This window comes from Lolium perenne, chromosome 3, assembly GCF_019359855.2.
Source record: "Lolium perenne isolate Kyuss_39 chromosome 3, Kyuss_2.0, whole genome shotgun sequence".
Taxonomy (NCBI): Eukaryota; Viridiplantae; Streptophyta; class Magnoliopsida; order Poales; family Poaceae; genus Lolium; species Lolium perenne.
In genome coordinates this window covers 197,561,057-197,570,527 of record NC_067246.2, presented here as the reverse complement: position 1 = coordinate 197,570,527, position 9,471 = coordinate 197,561,057, and the positions used below count along the sequence as shown (strand labels likewise).

The 9,471-nt window shown below is 43.7% G+C and overlaps 1 protein-coding gene and 1 pseudogene across 1 annotated transcript; both read right to left on the bottom strand.

Annotated features, from left to right (window-relative positions):
* Nucleotides 1-3,214: 3,214 nt before the first annotated feature.
* On the bottom strand, nucleotides 3,215-4,846 carry LOC127339753 (beta-adaptin-like protein A; annotated as a pseudogene).
* Nucleotides 4,847-8,027: 3,181 nt separating this feature from the next.
* LOC127343019 (avenin-3-like) lies at nucleotides 8,028-8,990 on the bottom strand. Its single transcript, XM_051369097.1, has one exon. It carries the CDS (start codon nucleotides 8,927-8,929, stop codon nucleotides 8,198-8,200), a length of 732 nt encoding a protein of 243 aa, XP_051225057.1. The 5' UTR covers nucleotides 8,930-8,990; the 3' UTR covers nucleotides 8,028-8,197.
* Nucleotides 8,991-9,471: the final 481 nt, after the last annotated feature.

Below are 9,471 nucleotides of genomic sequence, written 5' to 3'. Positions count from 1 at the left end.
TCGACGACAAGCCGGAGGTAACCCTTTGTTCCCTTGTTCTTATCCCATTTCAATCCCTTTGTGTTAGATCTAGCCTTATTAGGGTTCATCTGTTTCTAGTTCAATCCTTTTGTGTTAGATCTTATGTTATTAGGTTAATTTGTGCCGATGATGATGAATATTTGGGCACAAATTGATTCAGGGTTTGGTCAGTGAACAATTGATGTGTACAAATTTGTTGTGCATGATCTTTGGTTCACTGACTCAAATCCTGGATATAAGTGTGTCCAATGTAAGTGAGGCTACCTCTTTTTTTTCGTGCCCATATTATGATGCATGATCTTTTGTTCACTCTTTGTTCCATCATCGTTGAAATTGACTCCGTGTTTTTTGCACGATCTTTGGTGCTACGTGACAAGTGCAGAGCAGCGACGTCGACAACGACGACGAGTCCGTCCACACCAAGACTCGTCACGTCCTCAGGAGGCTGCAGTCCGGCCATTACGATGGACACTTTGCTCGAGACGTTTACAGGTGCCCCATCTGCAACAGGAAGCTCCGCGCCAACGACTTCAACTGCCTGGTGAACCATGCTGAATCCATTGGCAGATGCGACGCTAGAGTTGAAACGACCGTGAACATGCATGTGTTCATGGCGCAACACAAATCATTTGGGATTCACCTGCGTAGCCTCCAAGCGAGTCACAGGCGCTACCTGGAGGCGTTGAACGTGCCTACTGCACTCTCTGTATGTGACTGCTCTTTCTGTAGAGCAGCTTAAATTCATGTAAAATGTAGCTTATGTTAGATCTATGGTAGTACTGTTGGGTCTGTCGTGAATATATCTATGCTATGTTAGCTACTGTATGCAGCTTATTCTATATTTTCTCTGGATTTGTGCCCTTAATTTCCTACCTGATTGGATAAAAACGAAGGCATAAAGAAATGAATGGCGTTAAAAAACAGAAGGAGAAGCTGCTCTAGATTTGCTACTAATTTGGGCAATCAAGAATGAATGAGATCGAGCAAGAGAGAGAAAAAGGTGCATTAAAAACTGCTAATCTAGGCGAAAGATTAGAAACCACTCGTGTCTACGTCCCGGACCCACACGGCTCCACACGCTACGGCCCCCGCTCCGCTCGTATGACCAAACACGGTCTCGTCCTGTCCCACGTGGTCCCTTTCCACCAGCCCCACGCGACATGACCCCACACGACGCGGTCCCACACGTCAGCACGGAACGTTCAACTAAATGCGAATCCTCCCGTCCGAGCTCCTTCTGCGGGTTTCAGATAAGGGCTTGGAGAAAACAGAGGAAAAACTAAGGAGCTGAAGAAAACTGAGAAAAAACTAAGAAGCTAAGGAAAACTGAGGAAAAACTAAGGAGCTGAGGAAAACCGAGTACAACTAAGGATCCGAGGGCACGAAAATAGAAATCCCAATAAGTATTTATGTGCAACCTAACTAACTATATTGATTTTGGAGCTTGTTTCACATAAACTAAAATTAGAATTGTAGGTAATTAATTCATGTATAAAATTTGAAACTTAATTCAGTTTAAGATGTAAATCGATCAATTTGTATAAATAAAAGTTTGAAACTCTAGGTTGGCAACAAAGATGCTTGTTGTGTGACGAGATGCACATATCATCCAAAATTTATGATACGTACTTACATTAATTATTAAAGTTCAAGCTTCAGTTTTATCGGCTCGTGCTCAAAACTAATACTATGATGCAAATTTAATGTTTGGTTCACATTTGTATTTTCGGCCAGAATTTTTGACATATCTTGTTTTTTTTTGTGCGAATAGACTTGTCTAGTTAAATTACCTACAATTCACAATTGAGTTAAATAGTCCCAAACTCAAAAATAGATCCATATATAGATGCAAATCGACATTAATCCTCAAACATACGAGATGGTAGTGCCAGAGTTTGAATTGTAAGATTTTGAGCTTGTTGTGTACTAGGCAAAACCCTACTACTAGTTTAATTTATTATATTTTTAGGTTTGGGCTACAGTAGGGAAAATTGCAGGTTCTTTTTTTTAAAACTAGGCAACAATGTTTCGTACCTCTGTCTATAAATAAATGACTTAGATTTATCAGAATTTGAATGTATCTAGACACTATTTAATGTATAGATAGGCAAGAGTGTTTCGTACCTCTAACTATAAATAAACGAGTTAGATTTATCAAAATTTGAATGTATCTAGACATTATTTAATGTATAGATACATCCAAACTTTAACAAATCCCGGACATGTATTTATAGACGGAGGCAGGCTTGTGTTTGTCGGTCGAGGAAAAGTGGGAGGAAGAGGGATCTCACCGAACGAGAGGTAGGGAGAGCACTCACGGGACCGCTGATATTTATGGTGAGAAGACATGTCTCACCATTTTTAGGTGATGTTGAGTGGTGTGCAGGGTTGTGCACAGGTAGTGCAAGCGAGCGAGCCGAGAGTGAGAGAGATTTTTTTTTTTGATCAACCGAAGGGTCCAGAAGGATCCAGACTTTCCAATAATATCAGATTACAGTTTACAACAAGACACACAATAACCAGGAAATTACATCTAAATTCCTCACTCTTACATGGAGGACCCCAGACTGAAAGCAAGAAATACGATCGCGTCCTTAACAGCCACCAACCAGATTAAACCTCGCTGCAGCTGGGGACGAACCACTTGTAAGTGACCTGGTGTAATGAGTATATAGAAATAAGTTTCATATGGATTTTGCTTCCGTACCGCGGGATCTTCACGCATGGGAACCACACGTAAGTGACCTGGTGTAATGAGTGGTAGGCCATTCATAAGTGACCTGGTGTAATGAGCATATAGAAATAAATTTCTTATGGATTTAAGGGTAGGAAGCCAAGTTTTAACTCATTTACATTACAATCTTTTTGTGCAACATTTTTTCGAGAAGCTAAGTTAACTCATCTATGAGTTGGTATATTTTGATTCTATTCAAATTCGCTTCAAATTAACTTGATGGCCATACCAAAACAATTGCCAAATACATGCTCTGCATCCAAAAGCACCACACATGATGAGCCCCGTGAGTTTGACATAAATTTGAAATCAAGCCAAAAGGTGCTTAAAAAAGCCAAACAAAAGCATGGAGTCATCATTTGTGATATACTACTTAGGGAAAATACCAAACATGTCATACCAATGTTATTTAGAGAAGATCCCTTCAAACAATTTGGCACCATACTGAAGTTACCCTGCTTAATTTTTTGTGGGGGCATCAGGGTCCGAGAGCATGAGCGCAACAGGCAGGTCAGCATCGAGGCAGGTGGTGGCAGATATGTGATACAGCTTTGCAGCACCCACAGCAGCGACCATCTAAACATAGGCACTAGGGTCCTTGAGCCCCGTGGTGAGCAGCGCGATAAGGTTTGGGATGCGGAGGGAGCAGAGGCTGCGAAGCGCGAGGCCGAGGATGGTGGGGTCCTGATCGCGGCAGTCGCGCCACAGGAAGTTGATGGTGAGGAGGGCGAGGTCCGGGTGTGCATGCGTGGACGGCGACGTAGAGGTAGCACATGTTGAGCACGATGTTGGAGGTGGCGAAGCAGAGCACCATCTCCCTGAACTCCACCGACACGTCGATGCCCGCAGTTATGAAGGAGATCACCCGCTTGAAGACGTCATGGCGCTGATCATCGCCGTCTGCCGCCCGGGTGCCCGCCAGCTGCCGCAGCTGCTGCTTCAGATCCGACACCTCGCTCTTCCTGCACACTCAGCTCAAATTTCCCACAATCGGTCAGCTACGATTCAGGAGGCGAGAGGTTTTGAGAGCGGCGCACCCGGAGGGTTGGGATGGGGAGGCGGACTTCGCATGCGAAGGCGCCATGGAAACCATGGCCGGGGGTCGGCAAGGGCGGAGGGCTTGAATTTGGTCGCGGGTGGGGAAAACGACCGCTAGTGGTAGTTTCTGTTCGGTGGGTGGGTACTATGATCTGGGCTAGGAGGAGCACCAGGCCTTGTTTACTTGTGTGGTATTTTTTTTGGGGAGGGACGGCATGACCGAATCCCGAAAGTTATCGAACGACCCGTTTATTTCTCTGGTTTTTTTGGGTACTTTCCAGCCCATTCCAGATCTTCCCGACCCGGTAAGCTCCACCCTCCGGGTTTTCTCACCCACGAGGCCGACGGATACAGATCAGGTGCATGTCACCGTGTGACATGCGGCCTAAATACAAATTGAAACATTGCAAAAAAATATGAAAAAAATCATTCATGTTCACAGCACATATTACAGATTTCTCTTTTTTGTTTCTCGATGTATGTTTCGAATTTTGATCTGAAATTTTTAGGAGTTATTTTAATATATGATGTGAACATGCTGATTTGTTTCACATTTTTTCACGATATTCAAATTTGGATTTAGGCATGTCAGACGGTGACATGCAAAGATCTATGTCCGAGGTCGACCCATGTATTTGGTCGTGAAAAGGGGAGACGAGAGATGAAGGCGACGCGACGGCGGCGACAGGCGGCGGGGACTGAACGAGCGAACCGCAACAGCGACGACGAGATCCTGCTCCGGCGGTTGGTCCCCTGTAAGTCCTCGCGCCTCCTCCCCTTTTCCCCTCCTCCCTAGCTAGGGTTTCTTGGTGTCGCCGCCGTTCGCGACGGAGCTCCGGGAGCTGGCGGCTCCGACGGCCATGGCGTGCAGGCGCATGCAGGATTGGAGAAGAGAAGGCGATCGATTCGGTCCGCTGCTAGATGTCCTTACGACCCCGTGCCCGTGCGATGCGGCCTTACGTACGGGCTGCCGGCTTTAGCGGGCCCCTGTCCGACCTATTGTTGGCGGCTGCATGACGCTGTTGTTCCTACTCTATTCCACCTAGCGAGGAGTCTTCATGGAATGGTTTTCTGTCTTGTTTCTGTCGAGAGAGCTTGAGATGAACGACCAGGGAACATCTGACTGGAAAGCAACCTACAGCAAGGGGAACAACTTCTGAAAGTTAGGCATACCGGTGTTGTGGTAGTTTAAGTCAGTTTGAACTTTGTAGTACCATGTATAAGCGTGACTGTTGTTATTGGAAGTTATTCTAGATTTCATTGTATGGCCGAGAGCTTTTGCATCTCCTGTAGAGTTAAATTTACTGGATACCTGAAATTTACTAGCTATGGCACAAAAACTGTAGAGTTAAATTGGTCTGGATTGCCAAGTGGTATTCCAAATAGGATGTTAGCTCCTGCTGCTACTTAGCTGGCAGTAATTTGATGCCTGCATACTTGAGAATTAAATGTTCCTTATTGGTATACTTGCCAAGTGTGTTCGCTGAGTGTGTGATCAATGTAAGTAGGAAAAATTTTACACACGTGCAGTAGATCAGAATTGATATTGGTGAATAAGTAGGAACTATTATAAGAAGGAAACCCACGTCATGAGTTCAAATAGGCAGAGAGATCAATTGTTGTTCTCACTTCTCACTTCTGTACTTGTTGTGCCTATTCTGGAATTATTCAAGATGAATTCAGATCTTGCAGTAGGTTGGTCTCATACAACAAATTTTAATGTATTTTTTTGATAGATACCTGCACCTTGGCCTATTCTTGGATTGGATCAACCACCTCCATCTTGGTATGAATCATATTTACCGCCTGTACTTGATGTGAAACCATGCAATCTAGCTCTTGTATTCTTATTGTCCGCCTTTAATTGCTATTGTTTTAGTGGAGAAATGAGGGGAAATGTGGGGATGTGGGGATTGGGTGAAATGGGGAGTTTCACCAATTCCCCTCCCATCCCCAAACCCCAAAGGTGTGGAAATACCCTAGGAGTAAACAAGGCCTGACAGTGGGGTCACCAGGAAAGAATACGTTTTGCCACCTGTGATTACGAATTGGGGGAAAACAGTTGGACTAGTTATTTGCCCCCGCGAAAGGCGCCATCTCCCGCCAGACGCCGCCGCTGCTGGCCATGGCCCATGGCGACCGGAAGGACGACGCGCCGGTGGCTGAAGCAGACGATGCGCGCGCGGCCTCACCTGGCGATTGAAGGATCTGAATCGTCATCTTCGTGAACTGTGAGCCCCAACTCAAGTACCTGTTACTATTCTGACCTCCAAATCTATATACTGAAGGACTGTGTCGTCGGTAGGAGTATAGCAAATTGAGGTTTTTGCTATGGAAATCCGGAACTCTACTGCAGTTGTTCTAATCAGTTGGTTCGTCGGGAGGTATTGTGAGATGATGCCGTGCTGTCTGGCTACTTCATACTTGTACAGTTTGGTGATGGTTTTTTCTGCATCTGCATGGAATGTCTGATGTTTTCTGTTGGGTTATGTACCCCTTTCGTAGCCATCAAGAACAATACATCATGATTACCTGAACTGGCTGTAATGTATAGCTGATTGCCTGAAGCAGTAAGCATTACAATTTCCACGTTTTGCCTCAGTGAAAAAAAATCATAATAGTACAACACATATAGAAACTCTTTACCAGTTCATAATTAACCTGAACAAGTGTCTAGTAAATTAATTCTCCCTTTCCAGCGACTTGATGTTGCCTTGTACGCATGTGATTCTCAAACGTGCCAATGCCCTACAAAGTTTAGCTCGAGTTGCGTAGACACATAATTTGCCATATGGCCCAGTGCCCTGCCACATCACCATATGTTCCTGTATTCCCTACTCATGAACCTGGTGAGTTGCTCCTAGACCCCAAATCTCCTACAAATATGAGGTTGATTGTCCATCCTAGAGATCAAGCCATTAAGCAACAATTTTGTTTAGAAGGTAGCACTATATGTAGACGACAACTTCAACCCTAGAGGACAATAAACCCCCCCAATCATCCATTGTCTGGAGCAAGTATTAATATTCTTCTGGACTTAGTCATGAAAGTATTAATACTCCTTCATGTGAAATCAAATAATCACATGTGCTGTGTGTACATCTTTGGATGTTAATTACCTTTATTTTCTCATGCACGTATGTTTATTCACGCACACCCATTATCACCATCACCTTACCAAGGTGTACATATTGCACATGTGATTATTTGATTTCATTAAGAAATTTTAATCCTTGGAGGACTCACTACAGAACAAGTGGTTTGCGTACATTATGTGCGACATTATTGTCGCGTCGGTGTGGACACCATAATGGTAAACACAGGGCTTATAATGCTTGAGCGGTTGCAACATATTTGAAATGTATCACACTTAAAATTAATTCATCTAAGCCTTTGCTGCTCGGTAGGTGATACAAAGTGGTTCTGCAATATGGAGCAAATATGCTCGTCTAGATCTTCTCATGATTGATCACTTGTTCTCTAATCCAAGTACCCATAAAATTAACACCTGAAAGATTAGTAGATGTTTTGTTTTGGTAAAATGAAAAAAATCATGCTGGCCGCCTCAGATTATTAGATTGTAGAGTGACGCTCGGTTGACCCAGTGAGATGCTGCTTCATAATAACATAATTTGATCATCAATTCATGCTTCCTTCCTATCCCATGTTCTATTCACCAAATTTTCCTTGGCACTACTTATCAGTTGTACACTTGTAGTGCACCTCTTCAAGCTACAACACCTATAGTATTTATGTGTTTTATTACATACTTCTTGTGATGCCTATGGTGAAATGTGCATTGCACGTGCATTCATGCTCATTAACTAGTATTTTGCATAATCAAATTTCCTTATAAAACTTAGGATGCTGATGTTACTTCATACCGATCTATCTCAGCCTCTTAAAGCTTTAGTTATTGCTAATGTACTCTAATGAATTAAGTTGCTCCGATCCTACAATCAAATGCAATTTTAGCAATTTGTAGTTGAGCATCTCGGATGAAGCCTTGCCTGACTATAATCTATTTAGAACCAAATGAAGATAGTCATGACCGTTGCAACTCATAAGCCTCGCCATTAAAAAGTTAATTTGTGTACTCCTTACTTTAATGGTACTTGAACTCAACCCAATGTTTGCACCCATTCTGTTGTGTTCTGATTATTTTGCATGCATAAGATTGTGGCTTTGAATGGACATCTAAATATGCCTATAAATGGAACATCGACAAACAATATTATGCAGACAAGAACAATGTTTGTCATTTATTCCCAAGTTTGGACTAGTAGTTGCCGGGGGGTCACACATGTTAGTGCATGCCACTTTATTTGTCACCGTTACATCGATCAGACCACTGACGAAATAACGATGATCCACCTATATAGTACTAGAGCTCTTGTAGTCTTCTCAAAAGCCACCGATGCTGCCGAATGGTTCCGTGGAATAGTACAACGGGACCTCCACATTGCACATTGCCGGCAGGGTTTGCAGCGCATACATCCTCATCGCCTGGAACTGAGCTAGCTGCTGAGGTTGGATGAAACCCTGGCCCACATGTTGTGGCTGAGGCTGGAATGGTTGTTGTTGTTGCTGCCGCACGATGATGGCGTTCACGATGCTATGTATGGCGGGGGACCGGAGCTGCTTGGGGATCTGCGCCAGCTGCTGGCAACATCGTTGTTGCATCACCTGGCACCTGCTCTGTTGAAAGATCCACGAGAGGAACGGCACTTTCGCCACTGGTTTGCACTGCTGCACGAGGAACTCTTGGCACTGGTTCAACTGTTGTTGCATAATTTGCTGGAAAAGCCGTTGTTGTTGCTGCACCCATGGTTGCGGGAACGGTTGTTGGGGTTGTGGAAACGGTTGTTGTGGTTGCGGAAACGGTTGTTGCGGAAATGGTTGTTGTGGTTGCGGAAACGGTTGTTGTGGTTGCGGAAATGGTTGTTGTGGTTGCGGAAACGGTTGTTGAGGTTGTGGAAACGGTTGTTGAGGTTGTGGAAATTGTTGTTGTGGTTGTGGGAATGGTTGTTGTGGTTGCGGAAATGGCTGATCTTGGCCTCTAGGATCAAGCTGTACAGTGGCATTGGCCATGGTCGCCACCACGCCAAGGAGGGCAAGGATGAGGAAGATCTTCATGATAGATTTTGTGTTGATTATTGCTTGCTTGGCTTTGATGTTTTTGCTCTAGGTGTGTGAAGGATAGATGGTGGAGGAGGATCTTCATGTTGTGGGCCTATTTATAGCTGCTCTGTGATGGTTTAATTTTATCTTTGCATTTGCTTTCTTTAAAAGTGCTTGGATGCTTATCTAACTGGTCATTTCTCTATGTTGTGTTTGGTAGCACTAAATACAAATGTAGTTTTTGAATTGATCCTTAAAGTTACTTTGCTCTTGCACGTATCATCTATCTCACATGAAAGTTTGATGATTAGCAATGACTCATCTTATTAACTTTACATGTCACACACTGATCTTGATATCGTCATTTTCTGGAACTAAGTTTGTAATATTCTACATGTTAACCAAATTGACATGGCTTGTGTGGAACTAATTTGTAATTTTGTATGTGTTAAGATAGATCTAACAAATAACACGCACGCATCATATGTCTCACATGAAAGCTTGATATTGGCAATGACTCATCTTATCTTATTCACCTTACATACACACTGATCTAG

Excerpts from the sequence above, each read along its gene's own strand:
- LOC127343019 (XM_051369097.1), bottom strand. The coding sequence starts at position 8,929 with ATGAAGATCTTCCTCATCCTTGCCCTCCTTGGCGTGGTGGCGACCATG.